The sequence below is a fragment of the Siphateles boraxobius genome, unplaced genomic scaffold (assembly GCF_051911475.1).
Source record: "Siphateles boraxobius isolate OS27281-9 unplaced genomic scaffold, OSU_SipBor_1 6, whole genome shotgun sequence".
NCBI lineage: Eukaryota > Metazoa > Chordata > Actinopteri > Cypriniformes > Leuciscidae > Siphateles > Siphateles boraxobius.
In genome coordinates this window covers 11,674,481-11,697,365 of record NW_027509186.1, presented here as the reverse complement: position 1 = coordinate 11,697,365, position 22,885 = coordinate 11,674,481, and the positions used below count along the sequence as shown (strand labels likewise).

The 22,885-nt window shown below is 38.3% G+C and overlaps 2 protein-coding genes across 2 annotated transcripts; both read right to left on the bottom strand.

Moving 5' to 3' along the window:
• Window positions 1-5,324: 5,324 nt before the first annotated feature.
• On the bottom strand, window positions 5,325-11,494 carry LOC143715862 (P2Y purinoceptor 14-like). Its single transcript, XM_077207689.1, has 2 exons — window positions 11,422-11,494; window positions 5,325-9,861 (listed from the first exon to the last, which is right to left on the bottom strand). Exons 1-2 carry the CDS (start codon window positions 11,465-11,467, stop codon window positions 8,858-8,860), a joined length of 1,050 nt encoding a protein of 349 aa, XP_077063804.1. The 5' UTR covers window positions 11,468-11,494; the 3' UTR covers window positions 5,325-8,857.
• Window positions 11,495-18,081: 6,587 nt separating this feature from the next.
• On the bottom strand, window positions 18,082-22,231 carry LOC143715575 (P2Y purinoceptor 14-like). Its single transcript, XM_077207370.1, has 2 exons — window positions 21,848-22,231; window positions 18,082-19,341 (listed from the first exon to the last, which is right to left on the bottom strand). Exons 1-2 carry the CDS (start codon window positions 22,225-22,227, stop codon window positions 18,738-18,740), a joined length of 984 nt encoding a protein of 327 aa, XP_077063485.1. The 5' UTR covers window positions 22,228-22,231; the 3' UTR covers window positions 18,082-18,737.
• Window positions 22,232-22,885: the final 654 nt, after the last annotated feature.

The following is a 22,885-nucleotide window of genomic DNA, read 5'->3' as shown; positions in this document are numbered from 1 at the left end:
AAAAACACTTTGACGCTGATTCTTCAAGAATCAGCGTGTGAATCTAAATAACGGTGACATGCTTCATGCCGCAATGCATTCTGGGAGCCACTGATGAGTTTTGTACGATGTACCCAGAATGCATTACGGCATGAAGCATGTCACCGTTTTTGAGATTCACGCATTGATTCTTGAGGTTTGTCTCAATGAAGGGGTTTAAAACTTATTACACACATTTATATGAAATACTTTAAGTTATAAATACTCCAGATAATATCTTTATTATCAACAAGTAGCCAATATACTTGAACACATTCTCTCTTGCCATTACAAACTTTCACAGCAGCTAGAGATAAACTAACATCAATCAGTCAAGGCCAAAGAGCCCAACTACAGCAAACACTGACCTCCACAATGGTGACCAAACCATGGTTTGACAATGGTGACAAACTATTACTTTCAAACAAACTCTTTTAAGAGGTTCAGTCCTGTGTTTGCAGGAAAACTTCCCGCTAAAACTATATAAGATTGTTAGGGGATAATGTTCTATAAATGTTATTACTAAACATGTTTAAAATGTTTTTAGAGCGTGTTATCCTACCTTTTAGGAGAACATTCTGGTAAAAAAAAATATAGCTACAGAAAACATTACAAGAACATAACATAATAGTCTCAAAACATACATAGAACAATAACATTTCTAGCTGTGATGAGCTCATATTGTGGCGGCAGTTTGAGCACACAGTAGTCGCGTTTCCACTGTCGGGCCAGAGCTAACAGCGAGCCGAGCCAGTGGCCTCAGGCCTTAAGCACCGGGCTTGCGTTTCCACTGCGGGCCAGTAGCCCCGCAACGCTGCCCTAAACCCCGCCCCTTAAACGCCTTTCTGGATCAAACGTCATATAACCCAACCAATTACAGCGGGTATTAAGAAATGTATTTACTTTTTAAGTTAGGAAGATAGCATGTATATTAACTTACCGGCCGTTGCTGCAATAGTGTCCGACTTGTCTCGCGAGTCGCCACTAACAGAGGACACCCAGCACACTGTCAATTAAGTCGAACCGTGGAAAGTTTCTTCTCTGAGCTCCGCTTTGTCCATTGTGCGTTTTAATCGCCTTGTACAATACTGCGCCCGCAACTTTTTTATTTTTTCCCGAACTTGAAGCGTTGCTCGCTGAATGCTTAGCTTAGAAAATTTAGCAACAATGTATTTTATAACGTCCTCGTTTCTTCACACGCCATCAAATTGACGTTGTACCCTTTTTTCTGCCCAAATGCTCAGAAGAGCTTTGGTATCTTCGACAGACCAGTACAGCCGATTCTCCATTTCGAGCAGCGATTATTTTGCGCGATATAAAAAAGTTAAATGTGCATCTTGCTGGCTTTGCCGCAGACCATAACTTTCCCTAACACCAATAAACTCCGCTTTTTACCTTGCCCACGCCTCTAGCCCGAGCTGGCCCGCTTCTGCCCAAGGTATTCGACGGGCCAGAAATCCTGGTTGTTGGCCCTGAGTAAGCCCCGATCAAGCCCCGGAAGTGACAGTGGAAACGCGACTGGCCCTGGCACGCACTTGCTCGGCCCTGGCCCGGCAGTGGAAACGCGGCTAGTGAGTGCGCTGTCAGGTCACACTTTTAGCTCACCGTGACTCAGATTGCTGACATTGTGACCACATGGTGAGATTCAGGGTTCTCAAGTCTCACGCATTGGCTGTGAGACACACGCAATTCAACCAGTTCACACGCTCACACGCCACACCGTGTATTTCTCACGCTGAAAAGGCAATGCCAACCAAGTTGTCCTGCAAGCTTTATATATAACGTTATATACGAGGCGCAGGCACACAAAGTGAAGTTTCCTGCCGCCAGCACGTATCTCGGCCAGATTGCGTTCGTTACTAGGCAACATGGATGTTGTGATGGAGAAGAGAAGTTGGAAGAAAGCTCGCCTAACATTTTTTAGGCTAATACATTTAATACATAGCCCATCGTATACATTATTATTGATGCAGTCAAAAACTCTATAACTACTTTGCAACCAGGACAGAAGCTTTGGCTCAGTTTGGCTAGCTTACGTTATCTGAAACTAAGGAAAATGTTAGTGACTATGGGAAGGAATGAAGATGTATTTCTTCATTTTATTTTAAATTACATATTATACTGCATTAATAGTCTTTCTAATTACATTAAGGCTACATGCATTAAAGCAGAGTGCTCTGGGTAATATTTTATATCCTTCAAAACATATTTACAATTTGTTATATTTTAGTAATTTTTGTAGCCTATATTTGTAATTTTGAAATATAACATTAAGGAGTATATTTGATGTCATGAATGGCTCTGTCATTTATCAGATTTACCAATTGTTATCATTTCAATTTGTGCTGGTTAATTATGAACAATGGGTAAAATTGGGGGGCGGGGGCGGGGCTCCATTGGGGCTCCTCCCCTAACCGCATGTGATCTCACTCCAAGCTTTTGATAAAACTTGAGAACCCTGGAGATTACTGTGAGATCAAAGTGTTGACTGGCATAACACATTTTTTTTTTAATATATAATTTTTTATGTGTATCTGCCTAGAAATACTTTAGTGTTGATTACCAATGTGTTTAAGGATGTATAGGAATAAGACCAATATTATTATTATTTGTATTATTATTATTATTTGTTGATCTGTCTGTTGGAAATACTTCTAGTAAACACAGGAACAAATGTTTGAATAACACATCCATTCCCAGGCAATTTCTGCATTCAATTGCTGCAATAATTTTATTTTATTTTTTTCAGAGGTGTCACATATCACCTCAGTTTTTAACTTTGTTTTTGTTTGCACCGTTTCTCCCTGCTTTGTTATTCAGTTCAGGTGTGATTAATTATCCTTGTTTGCTGAGTGTATTTATGTTCATGCTCGTTCTCCTTTAGTTTGTCAGGTATTATTTATGTCTACGCCTTGTTGTTTCTCCTCATAGCTCTGTATTTGGATTTTCTTGTGGATGGATTAAAGTGTGTTTGGACTGACATCATTTTATTTGTCGTGCTTGTGCTTTACAACCAGAGCTGTGAGAAGGGGTGGCTGGGGACGAAAGTAACAAATTTTTGCTTGAGCCTCAGTAACTAAGTGGTTGTTTGCGCTCAAACTCTCTTTGATACACAGTAACCACATTTGTCTACTTTACAACTTGCTTGGATGTGTACTACATTGTAGATCTGAAAATCTTACTTCCCCCTATTATTGTTGAATCACGGAAGCTAAACCAGTTTCTTTTGCCAAAAGATTTCTATTTATTATGTATCATGTGTCAGACAGAGAGAAACACAGCGAATAAGAATAAGGCTACATGAGAGGAGGTCTTCATTCAGATCTTCTCATCACATCATGCTAGCTGTAAATGGTTTATCTGGGTTTCTCCTTCCTTTCCCCCATCATCTCTGTTTCTCCTTCCTCTCACCCGATCATGCCTTTATGTTTCTCTGAGGTGGTACAGTAAGATTGAGCTTATATACTGTACATCACAGAGAGACTTGCAACTTCCTTGTAAGGTAGAAAAACACAAGGTAGAAACTTTTTCTCAGTGTATACATTAGTTGTATACAAATTGTACATTTGGATCAGTTGAAACATTCCTTTTCTTGCAAAGAGCATATCAGCTGTACACATTTTTGAAGTATCATCATAATTGGAACATCTCTGCTAAGTAAACATTGCAAACTTCTAAGCAAAATGTAACTCTACCCGCTCTCTGCTCAGCACACATGCACAAACATAGTCTGACTTCACAAAATACATTATGAAATTATTATGAAAATGATTAAAGAAAATAAACTAAAAAAATAACATAAACCATTACATTTTTAGGCAATAGTTATTATCAAATACAAAGAGTTCTGTTTCAACCTACCTCACAACTGAGGTGAGTTGTAACACTAGTTCCCTATCAGTAGGTCACTACAATGTAGGTCGTGACCGACCAATAGGAATCTCGTTAGAGAGGCAATCTACTTCGAGTGAAACTAAAACAAGCCAATATACATTGGCGTGCAATCATTTGCATCAGCTGCGCGCCCTCGTTAGCGCGGGTATAAACGAGCAGCTGGTGGATTGCAGGATATGGTTGTGCTCCTTGTGACAGTCCCTCCCTGACCCATTCCTCTGAGGAAGGATCTTCTGACTCAGAGACGGGGCACCCTATGGCACCCGCGTCCAGACCTCTGGAAACTCCATGTCTAATCCCTAAACGGGACGCGGAGGTTCTAGGTGCCTTACCCTCAGAGGTACTTAACACCATCACTTCAGCACGGGCGCCGTCCACGAGACGTGTTTACGCCCTGAAGTGGAACCTGTTCGTCGATTGGTGTTCTTCTCACCGAGAAGACCCCCGAAGATGTTCGATAGGGTTCGATAGGGTTACGATAGGGTTCGATAGGGTTACGTCGGATGACGCCGAATGGGGTTTCGCTTAGAAAGCCTATTGACTTCGAGTATACAAAACGAGCCAATGGCAAAGAAATGCCATGGGTCTGTGGAATTTGCATAGCGTATCGCCGCCTTACCTCGTGGGTACCTCTTCACTCCACAGCCATCTCTGACTTCGCTCTACGAGACCATACGGGCTAGCCCTGTCTCCTCACGCCTTCACAAAGGTTGTCGAGGCAGCCCTTGTTCCTCCATGGGAACACAGGGTTCGCATCCTGAACTATCTCGGCGACTGGCTATCCTAGCTCACTCTCGAGACCAGGTTTGCGGACACAGGGACCCAGTCCCAGACCCAGGGTCATATGTGTATTCTCTAAGCCCCCCCTCTCTGGGTTGCCAATAATTGCATATTTCCTCTAAACTTATGGGATATGCTCCCCAGTGTACCTTAATATTCCTGTGCTAAATAGGAGTCCTTCGTCCGTGCCAGTCTCACAACAGTGATCTCAGATGTACGCAGGGCACTGGAAGACAGCTGAGAAGGTGGCGTGATTAGACTGGACGTAACGTGATTAGACGTTACGTCTTCCTGCCACTTTCCGCTGTACCGCGGGGATCGCCTGAGTTCAGTCTCGGCTCCTCAGCGAAGAAACATATCTGCATTTTCTCAGCGTCCTCCTTTTATACCCACGAGGTAAGGTGGAGATACGCTATGCAAATTCCGCAGACCCATGGCATTTCTTTGCCATTGGCTCGTTTTGTATACTCGAAGTCGATAGGCTTTCTAAGCGAAACCCCATTCATCGTCATCCGACGTAACGTCTCCGTTCCTTACTCAGGGAACGAGGAGTTACATAAGTAACTGAGACGTTAGGGATAGATGTAAAAATTAAAGGTATTTGCTGAAATAAGATGCACACACAATCGAAATTTATGCAAAAACTTTATTGAAGAACAAACAATAATCACTTTTGATCAAAGTGAACAATTTAAAGTGACAAAAAAAATTATATTGTATTTCTTTTAGGACTTAAATTTAGCTCAAAACAGTGTTTGTGTGTATTGTATTTCTGTTACATTCAGTCAGCTATGTTGCCTATTATTACGTGAATTTAGGGATATCACAAAAAAAAGTGTGTGAAGAAAATGCCATAAAATCCATAAATTCTAAAAAATGTATGCATTCAATTGAGACTTTATCCAATAAGAAGACATGCGCATAAACTAGGATGGAAACACATGTATCATATAAATCCCTCGACGCGCAACAAAAAACTCACATGACTTTGCCTTGACAAACGATGTGATTGATAACTGGAATAATTATAAGGGGTAACTGTTAACGAGGTTAGCTGTTACGGGAAGAAGGAGGTGGAAACTGGCGAACATTTAATAGATTTTAATAAAATAAATAAACAAACACAAAAACTAAAAGTAAAGACGGAAGTCGACCACAGATAATAAAATAAAACATCAAATAAATTAGTCCAGGCCTGGCCTCTCTCCATCTCCACAGTCGTCGCTCCTCCGTAAGAGATACGAGACCGGTGTGTTGCGCAGGTGTCGCTCATCAGTAATTACGCCACCGGCCTCATGTCACTCTCTCACAACCCTCGACCTTGTCCTGCTCAGAAACATATTTAATTAACTTTTACTATTTACTAACTATTTACTTTTACTAACTATGCACACCCCAAACAGTCATAACATAGCTAACTGTTTTAGCATGTGTGTTTGAAGTTAGCATGCGTGCAAAGCATCAAATTAAACTAGAGAAACAGCTACTTTAGGTCACATAATTGTATCTATGATACAGAAAATTGCTAGGCAAAATAATAATAATGATAATAATCTTGATAAAAAAAAAATACTTTCCTTTCTGAAAATCAGTTTTGTTCATTAAATCTACATTGTTGTTTTCTGTCACATGCCACTTCTCCTGTGAGCTCAAAAATGGGATGGGAGTGTATTATATAGATGACATCACCATAGATATTTTCTGACTTGTTAAACTGACAGTTACAATTGACCCTGTGATACAACACTCCCCGGTCTCTCTACGTCATTACTACATTGTAGACTTTGAAAAAGAAAAATAGTGTACAGAATCCATTTCCAGTCTAAAGCTAAATTTCACACTGAGAACATATTTCTTATGTACATGAAACATAACACTGACGGGCTCGCACTGTGTACGCGATAGACAAACTAGTTGTGTGTTCACACAGCGAAGGTTTTCCGAGAATGCTGTTGTGTGAATACTAAAAATTTACGGGTGTGAGTTTGGTTTAGGGGTTGTCACTCCTGTATTGTGTGTGCAGGGCCGACGGGGACCACACACACCTTTATTAAAAGAAGTGTAAACTATTCAAATAATACCTCATTACAATTTGGGAAATTAGTATTTAGAATAAAGTCTAAATGAAAACATCTGGATGTATTATGTGGGGCAAACAGTGGTTCATCTTTAGCAGTGGATTAGCATCTTCCTGTAGTTAAAATACCAATACCTCAATTGTGTTAGACTCTTTACTGCCAACTATCGACGTGGATCAGTATTATCAGTATCAGTATAGTCTCTGAGTTGAATATACAGTACATTACACTGATACTAGTTTTAGTCTACACAATAATTCCCTTACATGCCTGAATTTTACACTTGGTCTTTGGTCTTCTGACCTTTTCTGCATCTTCGGCCTGATTCAATGGAAATGGGTTCTGCATCAACTAAGTGTAAAGTCAAAACACATCCTGTCTCTCCTGAGTCAAAGAGCGTCCACCATTGTGGTGCAGTGATTCTTAGAATTACCATGTAAACAACAGATGTGTGGTGTGCGGGATTGTGTTGTCATTTTAAAGGAGTAGACCAAATTATTGGTATTCCCCCTAATTTTTGCCTGTGAAATAAATTAGAAAATGCATGTGTGACCATGTATCATCATGTCAAATGTCCTATATGATGGCGTCACCACATAATTAGATCATATTTAATTTGAGAACTGCATGCTGCAGCAGGAAGGGCAAGATTTTACATGATTTAAGACTTACATTTTGGACTGTTCCTCACACAAAGCAATTGTATGACTAGAAGACTTAAAAATAATATTTATGTTGCTTTTTTGTCTTTTTTGGTTTTTGACATTCCAATCATACACCCGGCGAAATACAGCACCAGACACGACTCAAGTGTTTTTGGCTAGTTTCAGCCCGACGCAGTTATTATTTTCCTGTGCCACGTTGTTTAAATAGCAAATGCATTTGCGCCCATTTTAGCGCCCATGGGCTTCTGGTCTTAAAACGAGGTGTGTTCAGGCGCATTGAGGCAGCAATGCTCTATTTTGAGGAACTGAAATAGACTGTGTCATTGACCAACAGAAACCTGGTCTAAAGTCAATGGCGCAATATTTTTTTGTTATTTAAAGAGTGTGTTAGTAATGTGCGCCTATAGACGGGTCCACAATGTGTGTGCACTCTGCTTATACATGCAGCAGCATACAAACATGCCAAATATTTAAAAATAAAAGGATTACAATATAAAATATTATTAATGTGTATATAAAGATATGGTGGAATCCGGCCTGTCCCGTTGATGGTCTGCGTGCGTGCTTTAACCTCGTACACGAGCATATCCGTTACCTCTCTGGAGACGCGTTCAGTCTTTCCGCTTGCAAATTCCGTCAGGTCAGACTCTGATTGGTTTATTGCACGTAAAGCCAAAAACACACCCATTACTCATTTAGAGAATAGGGACAACCCTTTTAGACCATGCGCCGGACGTGCCGACCATTTTTCCCGTAGTTAAACTAGCAAAAGTGGATTCAGGCACACCCTAAATGCACTTGCGCCCTCCGCTTTAAGCCATGCACTTAGATCATTAAAATACGGACCCTAGTCTCATTCACTTTGATTGTATGGAAAAGATTGTCTGGGATATTCTTCAAAATTTCACCATTTATATTACACAAAAGTACATTGGGATCTATGGTTCCATGAAGAACCTTTGACACCCATGGGAACTTTCCATTACACAAAAGGTTCTTTAAAGTGGAAAAATGTTCTTCAGATTATTAAAATGTTTTTCACAGTAAAAAAAGGGTTCTTATATAAGAACTGTTCACTGAAAGGTTCTTCACATAGCCTAAAATGGCTCTTCTATAACATCAATATGAAACATTTATTTTAAAATCAGATTTCAAATAACATGATGGTGAGTAAGTGATGGCAGAATTTGTATTTATACCTTGCCTTTAAGGATTGGCTTATTTCAGTATGATTTTGAGAGCTGTGGTTGGATTCTGGTTTTCTGAAAAACACCACTTTGGTGTGACTTTTTTTCATTCCACCTTCTAATTTTGCATTTTCTCATGCAAGGAAACCACAGCAAAGATATGTGGTTTTAAAATGTAAAATCCGCTTTTTCACCTTGAAAATGCTACTTTCCATTTCCTTCGTTGCTCTTCCTCTTACAGATTACTGATACTCAGCCCAGTACCCATTGAAGGCCTCCTGTTGTCTTGGTTTAAAGAAGAAAACTTCTGCAAAAGTGACTCTCTGAATGTCCTGCACATTAAGAAGTAAATGACGGGATCCAGACAGACGTTAAGGGCGGACAGAAAGAGCGTAGCTTCTTTCATCTGGAAGAGAATGAAAAGGTTGTTCTTGCTAAAATTAGCCCCGGGCCTTTGGCTAAGCGTGTAGGGAACACGACAAACATGGTAGGGCACAAAACAGAAGACGAACACGGCCAGCAAGCTGAAGATGCTTCGATTTGACCGTCGTCTTGCCTTACTGCTGTTCCTTTGCACCCGTCTGTAAGAGCGGTACACGTGACAGGCAATGGAGGTGTAGCAAAACACCATCAGCGTGAACGCCACCCAGAAGATTCCAACGTTGAAGTGGGCTGAAATTTCGTGCCAGCGCCGACCCAGCTCACTTTTCAGGGCCATGCAGGAAAATTTTTCAGGCATGGGCTGGTTGGTTAATATGGTGTTCGGCAGCATGAAGAATATAAGGACGCCCCAAGATAGCAGCGCGAGACCTCTCGCTACCGAAACGCGCTGCAGAAAGTAAGACACACCGGAGGTACCGCGGACAATTTTGAAGTAGCGCTCCAAACTGATGAGGCTCATAAAGGTTATTCCTGTGTACATGCTGAGGTAGAAAACCACAGCTGTGTATCGGCAAACTATCAGCTTCAATTGCAAGCCGCCGCAATTGAGGTCAGCGGCAACACGCCACGGGTAGGTAAACAGCATCAGAATGTCTGCCACCACCATGTTTTTCAGGTAAACAACTAAAGCTGAGGAGCTGGGAAGCCTGAAGAAGATCCAAGCAGCAAGTCCGTTAAGAATAAAGGCACAAAAGCAGATGATGGAGTAGAACACAGGCAGAACCTGCTTTGTGAACACACTGTTGACATCCGTGATGTTTTTCTGTTCCGTCTGTGTGTTGTTGATGTAGTCCATTTCTAAAACGGAAAATGAAAGAACTTTTTTTAGCGGGTGCTTTGATGACAATGGCAATGTTTTAAACTTCTTCTATTGGCCTTATTGCTGATGTCCAGAAATAAAAAAAGTGCCATATACGTATGCCACTTTTATGAATAATCTTAATATTTGTCTAATCCTGGGCCCTTTTTGTGTTTTAATCTCTACTTTAGATTCTCTTTGGAAAAAAGATTGTAAAAAAAATTGCACATAAAACCCTTGTGAAAAGAAGTGCACTTTACCATACTTTTGAAATAGAACTTATTATGGAAATATACTTAAAATAATAAAATAATATACTCAAGTGTGAACTGAATGTAATCGGACACAACTGCATATTAATTGCAAATAAACAAAAATGCGTTCAAGTAAAAATTTAAGTTTTTAAGTAGGACCTAAGTACATTTTTATGTCATTTTATAATTCTACTGTTTTTGAAATACAGTCAAAGTTTACTGCTGAATGTACTGACAAGCATTTATGGTAAACTAAAATATACTTTAATGTAATGTCTGTTGAAATGTCATGTCATGTATTTAAATATATTTGTATAAATTGCCGAAAATGTAATACAGAATAACACACTACAGATAAAAGTATAATCAAGTACATCAACACCTCAAAATAAGTGTACTTTTTAAGGAAAAACAAAAGATTATTAAAACAAATATTTTTTAATTGTACTTTAAAGTAAAACTCCATAAAAGTAAAATGATTACAAAATGCAATTTTTAAAAGTGTGCTAAGAAACACCGTCTGCAAGTATACTTTTAGGATTTAAAGTACACTATTTTTTCACAAGTGCAAACACTAAAAAATGCATCATGTCATTTAAGATCATTATAAAATAAGATCATTATAAAACATTTTTTGAAATATAAAACTATTAGTCTTGTCATATTTTCTTCTTACTTAAATAGATAGTTCACCCAAAAATGAAACATCCGTCATCATTGACCAATCCCCAGGCTGTTCCAAACCTCTATGACTCTTCTCTTAATATTCTGAAATATTATTGTTTTGACTCCATTAACACGATTGGATGAGAACTGAACTGAGGTGGACGATGATATCAATGTTTTTTTGCAGAACTGCTTTATAGATGAAATTAACTATTTTAATAATTGATGATGTTTAATGGAGCTAACCAAAGCACTCAGAGCTGCTGTACAGCTGAAATGAACTGTTTGCATCATTTAATCATTTTCGTGTTATTAATGTTAGCTGCTTTCAGCTAAAACCATTCGCTTTCATCGAACGAGCAAAAGATGCATTAGAAGTGAATGGTGACTGATGCTGTCAGTCACTAAACATTGTAGTCTAACATCTTCTTTTGTGTTACACAGAAAGAAAGAACAAACTAAAGTCATGTGTGTTTGGAACAACATAAAGCATGACCGAATTTTCATTTTAGATTTTAATCAGAAGGACTTTGAATGTCATCAGCCTGAATATCGTGTCATTTGCATTCAGACATTTCTGAATTGTTAAACACTCAATAACTCTGTAAATTAATTATAACTTTAATAAAAGAAACTTACTTGAAGAGTTGAGTGAGCTTGACTCATGCCAGAGAATGAGAAGCATGTTGGGGAGAAGAGCCTCACATGATATTTGAGAGGAAGGAGGCGTTGACTTTGAGACAGGAACTAGCGATCACTGTTTGTCTCGTGGGTGGACACTTGCTCAGCACTGCAGGAACTTCCTCCACTAATATATATCTGTGTACACAAACAGATTCCTTCTCCAAGTGCATCAACATAACCTAATGTGACAAACTCTTTCCTCGCTTATTAGAGTCTATGAAGTTAGCTGTGTTTCAATAAAACGGTAACACTTCAGAATAATGGTCCGTCATTAATTAGTAACTATGTAATGGAAGTAATGCAGGACTAATGAGTTGTACTAGGGGAGACCGGGGACAGTTGCAACTCTTTTTGCATTTGTCTCTGTTACTCAGAGACGGTTTGGATTAGACAAACCAATTATTTATACAATAGACTTACATAGTATGTTAATAGTCTATTAATGTTATGTATGTTACATATGTATGTTTATAGTCCAAATTTTTCACAATTTGGATTTGAATGTAAGGAGTCAGATGTTGCAACTGACACCGGGCCCGGGACAGTTGCAACATTGTTTGGGTTATGGTTGCAACATGTTACAAATACAATATTTTACAATATATGCCAGTGTTAGCAAAATTATTATTATCAAAAATGTAAGTTATAATAATATTACAGTGTTATTTATTCATCAGCTTTAATTAGATGACAAATATAGATGTGTCTAGATGAGTAGGCCTTATGTCAAATATTCAAATTGATATAAAATAGTAGGCTTTTAGTGACATAGGAAGAATGGAACAATTTGTGAGGCAATTAACTTTTATTTAGCCTATTGTCATGTAAAAAAAAAAAATTAAACTATATTTAGGGCCCAAGCCTTGAAAAAGCGAAGGCCCTATTGTTTTCATAAGGATTATTAGGGCCCAAGCCCTGAAAGGGCGCAGAGCCCTATTGTTTTCCTTAGGATTCTTCTTCTTCTTCTTCTCCTTCTTCTTCTTCTTCTTCTTCTTCTTCTTCTTCTTCTTTTTATTATTATTTTACTAACTTTTGGGCACTTTTGGGGCCCTTAACGTGCTCGAAAACTCTTGAAACTTTGCACATGGAACAGAACCCGCGGCCATCAGAGCCGGGCTGAAGCTGGTACCCGGGCGTGGTAGGGGGGCTCGACAGCGCCCCCTGGAATGGGGTTTGAACACTTGTCCATATATCAAACACGCTTGCATGTAATAATCTGAAACTCGGTACACATTAGATCTCATCGGGCCAAACAACTTTCATGCTCTAAGTTTTACGTCAGCCCAACAGGAAGTCGGTTATTTAGGGTTGTTTGAAAACGCACGCTCAGGAATTTGAAACACTTCTCCTAGGGAATTCACCCGATCATCACCAAACTCGGTGTGCATGAAGTCAAGGGGATGATTTTTGAGGATGAAAAATTGCCAGGGGATTTTTGATATCTCAAACGGTTTGGCCATGGCGAGGAAACGAATTTATGCCGAATAATGGAAACAGGAAGTGTGTTATAACTTCTTTATACGTTCGTTGTAAGAGGCCGGTCACATGGATGTGACTATTGTGTGTCAAAGTTATAGCGCCACCAACTGGCAGCAGGAAGTGTGTCACTTTCAAAATGCTTTTAAATCACCCTCTTATTTTTACCGAATTTGCTTCAAACTTTATGTGTATAATGTAAACACACGCCAGATGTAGACCTGTGAAAGGATTATTGATATCTTAAATACTGTTGCCATGGCAAAGCATCAAACTTTAATATTCTTTTTGGATGCTTTTGAGACTCTCTTAACATTCTTCAAATTGCATGAAACTTGACAGACAAATCTAATTTATTACCTAGTAGACATGTGCAAAGTTTCAGAAACGGGCGTGGTACAGGGGCTCAGTAGTCCCACCTTTTGACAAAAGTGGGGGGGTTAGTTTTATCTACAGTAACAAACCTCGGTATGTATATTGTACTCTTTAAGCCGGACAACTTTCTAATTTAAAGTCATTAGCTCCGACCAACAGGAAGTCAGATATTTTGCTTTGAATGTGGATTTTTCAAGCATTTTCTCTCCCTCTCTGTCTCTCTCTGTTTCTGCCTCTGCGTCTTTGTGTGTGTGTGCGTGAGATTTGCTTTTACTCTTGTTTTTCAAGGTTTCGGGGGCTTTTGGGGCCCTTAATGTGCTCGAAAACTCTTGAAACATTGCACACAGATCAGAAACCCGCGGCCATCAGGAACGGGCTGAAGCTGGTACCCAGGCGTGGCAGGGGGGCTCAACAGTGCCCCCTGGAACGGGGTTTCAAAACTTGGTCCATATATCAAACACGCTTGCATGAATTAATATGAAACTCGGTACACATATTGATCTCACCCACAGTAACAAAACTCCGTATATATTTTGTTCTCATCAAGCCGGACAACTTTCTAATTTACAGTCATTAGCTCCGACCAACAGGAAGTCAGGTATTTTGGTTTGAATGTGGTCATTTTCTCTCTCTCTCTGTGTCTATGTCTCTGTGTCTGTGTCTCTGTGTGTGTGTGTGTGTGTGTGTGTGTGTGTGTGTGTGTGTGTGTGTGTGTGTGTGTGTGTGTGTGTGTGTGTGTGTGTGTGTGTGTGTGTGTGTGTGTGTGTGTGTGTGTGTGTGTGTGAGGGGGGAGGGGGTTTAGATTTCTATATATATATATATATACAAATCTGCATCCGATTATTTGTATTAATATATATCCTGCATCCGATATTTGTATATATATATATATATATATATATATACAAATCTAAACCCCCTCCCCCCCTCACACACATGTTAACACATATGTTAACTTTAAGCTACTGTAGTATGATTAGCATGTATCAAGGTCAATTGTTTAGCTAGCACATGATGTATTATCATGGTTGACAAGGACGGGGACAGTTGCAACAACTGTGATAATATAAATGAAAATATAAAATATAGCTGCGAGCAGCGATAACGGGCCCAAGCCGGTGGCACCGCAACCCGGGTGCCTTTACCTAAATATATATAAATATAGCTGCAAGCAGCGATGAAGGGATCCAATTGAGCATATGCAGTGTGAGTGTCATTACTCTAGCTTGTTTCTGGGTTGGAGGAAAATGGCATGTTGCAACCATCCCCTGTTGCAACTGTCCCCGGGCTCCCCTACATTAAAGGTGCTCTAAGCGATGTCGGGTGACGTCACTTCTTGTTGACGTTCCCCCAAACCCTTCTTGTCGGTTATTGGCTGAAACAGTTTGTTATGTTCCGTGGTGCGGGTTAGCCCAGTTTGTTTTTGTTGCCGTTTGTGGAGCCTGGGGTGTCTGCAGAGACCACGTTTTTTACACTGTGTTTATGGGACGGGCAGCTAGCGGATAGTGAGGAGATTTTTGCTGTATGTGACAAAAAATGTTTTGGCCTAAAAAACGCGTGACAACGCTTAGAGCACCTTTAACACTTCAGCTACTACTATTAACTAATATAGAAACAAGCTCAACTAATCACTAAGTAATATTATATTTAGGAGATAGTTCCTTATTAGGTAATCAATAATGTCTTTCACATAATATGGATGTTTTTCTCTTTAAAATAATGGTCCTGCATAGTGACTAGGTAACACATGAGTAATTAGTGATGCATTTTATGACCACATTGACAAAAAAGACAGTTGCTAATGTCTCAGACACTTTAATTTTGTCATTAGTAATTAATAATTCTTTATAATTTTTCAAAATTATCTATATTAGTTATTAATGATGCCAATCTCATTAAGTAATTATTGATTATCTAATAAGGAACTATCTTAGTTCTAAATTTGATATTACTGACTGATTTGTAAAGCTTGTTTCTGTATTAGTTAATAGTAGCTGAAGTTCCTGCATAGTTACTTATTAATGATGGACCATTATTCTGAAGTGTTACCAATAAAACACTTTATTTTCCTTTACAGCTTTATTTTCAGCACATCCATATACAAATACAGTAAATGAAATAACGTTTCTCTGTGACTCAATGAACAGTGCAGGACAACATAAGGTACAACAAAATATAAGACTATAAATGAGACAAAATATATATATATATATATATATATATATATATATATATATATATATATATATATATATATATATATATATATATATATATTGTTTTTTTTTGTTTTTTTTTATAGTAAAAACAGGTCATACAAACCAGATATGGTGAATTTAATTTAAAAGTGCCATGTAAGAATTAAAATTTAAACAGAATAACTTAAATAACTTAAAGTAACTTAAATACTTTGCAAATCAGTTTTACAAATCCAATCAAATACATTAGAGCATAAAAAGAATACAACACAAACACATTTACAAAATAACATTTATCACTTTACAGTTGTCCGAAGAGCTTTCCTGATTTATTATTATTAGCTCTCCATATGAGGATTCAGTGGGAGTTCAAAGGGGACTTAAATACGGATGTTGTGTTTGTCAGGCACAGTTTAAGCTTGTTTCCTCTCTCACCCCACGCTGAGTTCTGTGAGACTGTAATAAAACTGCATTTATTATTATTATTATTATTATTATTATTATTATTATTATTATTATTATCATATAATGTATTTATAGTTGTGGCCAAAAGTGATGTCTGTAGGGGATATTTGTTTTTAATGACCCTACAAGTTGTATTAAACCGTCAATATAAGAGGAAACAATTTCATATATGTTTGTAAATATTTTAAATATGAGGAATGAACAAAATACTAACGCGGTTAAAGTATTTATCTGACAAAATTATTTGCCAAAAAAAGGCAAACTACAGCTACAGGTTTTATTTTCTTATGCAATAAAAAAAAACATAGGAACACAAAAATATCCCTGCAAAAAAGCATACATTGACTACAATATAATCAGTTATTAATATTTAGTTTGCTGTCTCTCTCTTGTTTTTGCGTGTGTTCATAATTTTGTTATATGACAGCCTGGCCAACAATGATGTCTGCACAATTGGGCAGGTTTCATTGCTTTAGCACAAATATAACAATTGAATCCAAGCTAATTTTTAAGAATATTTAAATAAAGGACGAATATGTCCATTTTCCTTGGCTGGACATCATGTTATAATTGTAAATTTAATATATATATTTAAGATTTTATATTAATATTTGTGTCAAACTAAATAAAACAAAGACAATTAAAAATATAACTGCAAGCAGTGATTTGCGGGGCCAAGCACCTTTTGGCCATGTTTGACATATTTGGATTTAATTTTGAAACTTATTCAACTTTGCAAAATTCCCATTGTTAAACAGTTGCTAGATATTGAATTATTAGAAAACCTTCAAAGCTATAACCTTTTTTACACAGCATGGTAGTCATACACAGTGGTTTGTTATAATTTTATGGAGACTTGAGTTGTTAAAGATAGAACTGCAGCAATTGGCTCCAAATTAAAAATGAACTCAAAATGATTTTTTTTTTATATAAATTTGCTGCGTGTTGTATTTATTGAATTCATTCACACATAGAAACCATGACTGGAACAGAAGCACCTTTTCCACCACTTAAGGCCACAGTACCTCTTGTGGTCTAGGCATGTGCCACCCAGGATTCGAACCCATGAACGGAATGGTTTGGGGCTTGTGGCACGTGCTTTAGCAGCTTACGCCACTCAGAGGACACTGAATTACAAAGCAGCAGAGGAGAGTCTTCAATGTAAGAATAAGCACACAAAAGCATGTTAACGAGATTAGCATGCTAAGCTAACTTAATGCTAATGTAGTTTTTGGTTAGCCTGATAGCTGAAGAGCCACATTAGAAAGAATGGCATCTGGTTAGCATGCTAACCAATTAGCATGCTAAGCTAACTAGCATATGGCTACAAATACAGACAAGGTCGAATTTGAAGACGAATATCTCGGGAACGTTAGTGAATATCAAAAATCTGTTAAGTCTATGCGGCTTGGTCCAAAGATCATCTGATCACATTTTGGGCCAAATAATTTGTTTTTTCATTTGCTCCAATATGGCGGACAGTCACATTGTTGGAAAATGACAAATTGTCGTAGATATTGTCGGAATCGGCATAAGCCAAGGAATAAAATGACATAAAGAAGTGTGAATTTGAACAATGTTTTCAAAAGTTGTAAGCATTTTTGCAAAAAAAAACGTATATCTCTGGAATACTAGTTGGCGTTCTGTTCAAACTTCTCATGTACCTTCAGGACATGGTGTTGATGATCCGTACTAAATTTTGTGAAGATATGTCAAATAGTTTAAAATATATTGTAAATTATGACAAAATTCAAAATGGCGGACAAATGGAACATCCAATCCTGGCAAAATCGGCAAAATCTGGCAAAATGACACAAGAAATCCAAAATACCACGTTTATGATTTTGACAAGCTGTTTAAAAGTTATTGGCCAAAACAGCCATTTTTCATATATCATGACCTGTTGGTGGTGCTGATCCCATCTTTGGCATGGACCCTCAGATCATGCTTCCGATAAAGCGTACCAATTCTAGTGTTGATTCATCAAACTTTGGCCGAGATACAGCCTCTGAACCAATTTTGGGTTGACCTTGTTAAGTTTGCGACACCATAACCTTTGAACAAAGATGAATAAAAAAAATCCCTAATGAAAATAAATATTTCTGCACTACTGCTACGTCACTAATAAAAACAAATAAATTGATCAACTGAACTCCTTTGTGCAGACATCAGATGTTCTTGCTTCCATTGAAGCACAATATGTGAAAATTCTCAAAAGATGCCGGAGAACATGATGATCAGGTTTGACACAAACTTGTGGAGTTCGTGCAGCTCAAATGCTGATATCATTAAAGCAATGACATCAAATATAGGGGAAGTGAACCTGTTCCCAGCCAACATTTCATGCTTGGGCCAATGTAGGGGTTATATGTAGGTGCAATGTAGGTGCATACTGTGGTTAATTCAGAAAGGGCCGACATGGGACTCATGGAGTAACCCATTTAAGGCCCATACTGGGGTTAATTCAGATAGTTTTGACATGAGACCATGGACAAACCCATTTAAGGCCCATACTGGGGTTAATTCAGATAGTTTTGACATGGGATCCATGGACAACCCCATTTAAGGCCCATACTAGGGTTAATTCAGATAGATTTGACATGGGATCCATGGACAACATCATTTAAGGACCATATCTCACGACCATATCTTGCCTACATTGGCCCCACCATGAAATGTTGGCTGGATTTGAATTTTTACAGTTTCGTTTCCTGCCACTAGTGGTGCAGAAATCACACATTTCACCTTTAACTTAACTTACTGGTTTCTTTGTTGAAATCTTTGAAGGTTAAGCCGGGCCCTGAAGGTTTTGCAAAAGACAAAGTAAATAAGTGGATCCAAGGAGGCATTTAGCACTGCAAGCAGGACGGTCAGCTCCTTTATGATGTCGAAGACCTGAGCTGTTGTACAGTCATGCAGCCGGGGACTGATCAACACGTATGGCAGTCTCACCAAATGATAGGGCACAAAGCACACGCAGAAAAGCGCCACCAGTACTCGCATGTTGCGTTTTGACTTGCTGAGCTTTGTGTTCCCAGGAGTTTGCGGCATCGTGCGCTGAGCTTGTCGAAGCCTCTGTACGTTCCCCCAATAAAACAGAATCAGGGATACCAGCACGGACAAAAATACTAAAAAGGAACTGATCTGCAGGGCCAAGTAGATCTTTTTGAGCAAGCTGTTATGAAAACTTTCACAGTTGAAACCACTTTGGGGAGTGTTTTCTTTCCTAGCACTTGCAAAAAAAGCAATGTAGACACAATTAAAGCACAACATGACAGCCCAGGTCACTATGCAGATGTAGCGGGACGAGCGGACTGTTTGCAGCACGTGAGTCTCCTGTGGCCGTACAATCCTCATGTACCTGAAACAAAGGAGCAAAGAATTCAAAGAATACAGAAACAGGGTTTGTGACGTTAAAATAAGTAAAATATAATCACATTTTGGACTGTTATTAGACTTCGCTTAATGTGTAATATTTGTTTTTAATTACAATAGTGGCCAAAAGTGATGTCTGGCCTAGGAAAATTGACATATTCAACCTTTATTAAATATTATAAAAAATGTGTTTGTGAGACTTTGTAAGGATATTGCTTAGTTGAGCTTGGAGTCAATTGTTTTCTTTTTTGTTTTATTTGTGATAAAGCAATGAAACATGCCAAATAGTGCCAACATAATTTTTGCCAGGCTGTCATACAAAATTTATTATGAAAACATGCAATAAAAAAAAATAGAGAGAACCTTATTAGAGAAAGATTTTATTTAACAAGAACTTACAAAGGCCAACTAAACGAAACAGCGTGCAAGGCACAAACATGTGAACTGACCACAGACAATAATTGACACTGCACACTGACATGAGAGGAACTTAAAACACAGAGGAATAAAAAGGACAACAGCTGAAGATGGTGACTGGTGATGATGATTGCTAGCAGGTGCGGGTAATGGTGAAGGAGGTGCAGGTGTGGGCCAAGGAGGATGCTGGGAACTAGTGATGTAGTAATCGAGTCCGGTCTCGAGACCGATTTCTGCTTTCTCGGACTTGTCTCGGACTTGTTCCTTCAAAGACTCGGTCTTGACTCGGACTCGACCCTTCAAAGACTCGGTCTTGACTCGGACGCGACCCTTCAAAGACTCGGTCTGGACTCGGACTCGACCCTTCAAAGACTCGGTCTCGACTCGGACTCGACCCTTCATAGACTCGGTCTTGACTCGGACTCGACCCTTCAAAGACTCGGTCTGGACTCGGACTCGACCCTTCAAAGACTCGGTCTCGACTCGGACTCGACCCTTCAAAGACTCGGTCTCAACTCGGACTCGACCCTTCAAAGACTCGGTCTCGACTGGGACTCCACCCTTCAAAGACTCGGTCTCGACTCGGACTCGACCCTTCAAAGACTCGGTCTCGACTCGGACTCCACCCTTCAAAGACTCGGTCTCGACTCGTACTCAACCCTTCAAAGACTCGGTCTCGACTCGGACTCCACCCTTCAAAGACTCGGTCTCGACTCGTACTCAACCCTTCAAAGACTCGGTCTTGAGTCGGACTCTGCATAGGCAGTCTCGTCCCCATCACTAGTTATTGGGGAATAAAGTTTTAAAAGATACTGAATTCGAGTGTATTATCAAAATATTTAAAATTGTGAAATATTGGAAAATGTTATAAAGTAGCTAAGCCTACTAATTTAGACATGCCACTAGAACATTTTAATTTGCTCTGCATGTCCTAACTATGATTAAAAAAGTCAGGGTGGGCTTAACATGTTGATGACAGAGCAGCACGGTTGAAGCATTCTAGAAAAATAGGCAGAATATGATGCATGTGGTAGGGATTTTTTAATGATAGTAGAAGCATAGTCCATATTAAGACGTTAGGACTGCTCCTCTAAACAATTCCCAATCTAGCTTAGTCTGTAGGCCTAACTGTTGATTATTAACTGGGGTGATATTAAATCAGGAATATCAAAACTGACATGTCGAGACAAAATCTCGACTCGGACTTGCTTCCTCAAAGACTCAGTCTTGACTGTATTTGAAAAACAACAGACTCGGTCTCGACTCAGACTCGACTCGAACTCGACACGGACTCGATTCTTCAAAGACTCGGTCTTGACTGTATATGAAAATCAACGGACTCGGTCTTGCCTCGGACTCGACCCTGCAAAGACTCGGTTTTGACTGTATTTGAAAACCAACGGACTCGGTCTCGACTCGGACTCGACCCTTTAAAGACTCGGTCTTGACTCGGACTCGGCATAGGCGGTCTCGTCCCCATCACTACTGGGAACTGTAGTGCAAGCCGGGGACTAACACATGACAGTGACGATGACCATTAGGTGATGACTGTGACAGTATGCTTTTTCTTGTGAGATTTTTGTTTTTCTATGCATTTTTTATTTCCATAGTAAAATAACACCTTTTTTTGCTAAATAATTTGGTCAAATAAAAAATCTTTATAAAAAAAAATATATTGTATTTAAAAAATATACAATTGTACCCTCATATTTTGATCGTTTAACCGAACAGGGTGATAAAAAAACAAAAACAAATATCCCCTCCCCTCCAGACATACTTTTGGCCACTACTGTATTACATTTTAAATTATTCATTAAAATACATTTTAATTATGTACATACAATTACATTATCACTACAAATTCAATGTGATATATACAATGACAATAATAATTATTATTATTTATTTTATAACTATTATTTCAATGAATATATTTAATTAATAAAATATAAATGTTATAATTATGAACATCTTATTTTGTTCTTTTAATATAATTAAAATATGTTTTTAGTGTTTATTAATTATAAGTATAGATGGATGGATGGGAGTATAGATGGATAAATGAACATCCATACCTGTTTGCAGCGATGTAGCCCATGAAGAGAATACTGGAGTACATGTTGAGATAGGAAGCTGGAGCACCAAAGTTACAGTAGATACGCTGTATTTCTACTGAAGTGTTTGCGTATTTGGTAATGCGTAATATCAAACACAGGCAGACAAACATGTCTGCTATAACCAGATTCTTGAGATAGACTGTGATGCTGGACTGGCTTGTAGATTTACAAAAATACACATATATTGCAATGCTGTTGAGTGCCAGGCTTGCCAGAAAAACCAGAGAGTATACAGATATAAAGAATGCACGAGCTGGCATTTCAGACACGCCACAAGATCCTTGAGTTGAATTGGTTGTGTTCTGGTCCATGATCGAGCTGGATTGAGACCCAGACATGAGACAGTTCGTTTTCTGCTGGAAGAGAGGTTGAATTTTATTATACAAAATGGGGACATTTTCCAAAATACCACTAGCACTTTACAATAAAATGTAATTTGTTAACATCATTTTACAGTAATCTATGTAACAGTATTCTATTTTAGTTAACATGAACTAGCAATAAAGAATACTTCTACAGCATTTATTAATCTAAGTTAATGTTAATTTCAACATTTATTTTTAAAAATCCAAAGATGCATTTGTTAACCTTTTGCTGATGTACTGTATACTTAAATATAGACAATGAACAATTCAATTTTTATGAACATTCACAAAGACTAATAAATGCTTTAAAAAATAGGTAACACTTTTTTCAATATTGCACTTTTAGACTCTCTTGGTAACTTTGCAAGTACATGTCAACTAACAGAGTATTAATAGACTGTCTGTTTAATATCTGCCAACAATTTATTTTGATGGTCCCCAAACAGCTATTCTACTGACTATAATTAACTTTGCAACTACATGTCAACTAATTTTAACTCTAACCCTACCCGTCTATTAATGCTCTAATGAGACTGAGGTGTCACGTACTTGCAAAGTTATATATACAGTCAGTATAATGTTTGTTGGCGGAGCATCAATATAAAGTATTAGCAGATATTAAGCAGACAAT

Bases quoted from the DNA above. Each gene is read 5' to 3' on its own strand.
- LOC143715862 (XM_077207689.1), bottom strand. From the start codon at position 11,467: ATGCTTCTCATTCTCTGGCATGAGTCAAGCTCACTCAACTCTTCAA. The intron at 9,862-11,421 runs GTAAGTTTCTTT...TTTCCGTTTTAG, and splicing joins AAGCTCACTCAACTCTTCAA to AAATGGACTACATCAACAAC.
- LOC143715575 (XM_077207370.1), bottom strand. From the start codon at position 22,227: ATGTCTGGGTCTCAATCCAGCTCGATCATGGACCAGAACACAACCAAT. The intron at 19,342-21,847 runs GTATGGATGTTC...CCTTTGTTTCAG, and splicing joins GGCTACATCGCTGCAAACAG to GTACATGAGGATTGTACGGC.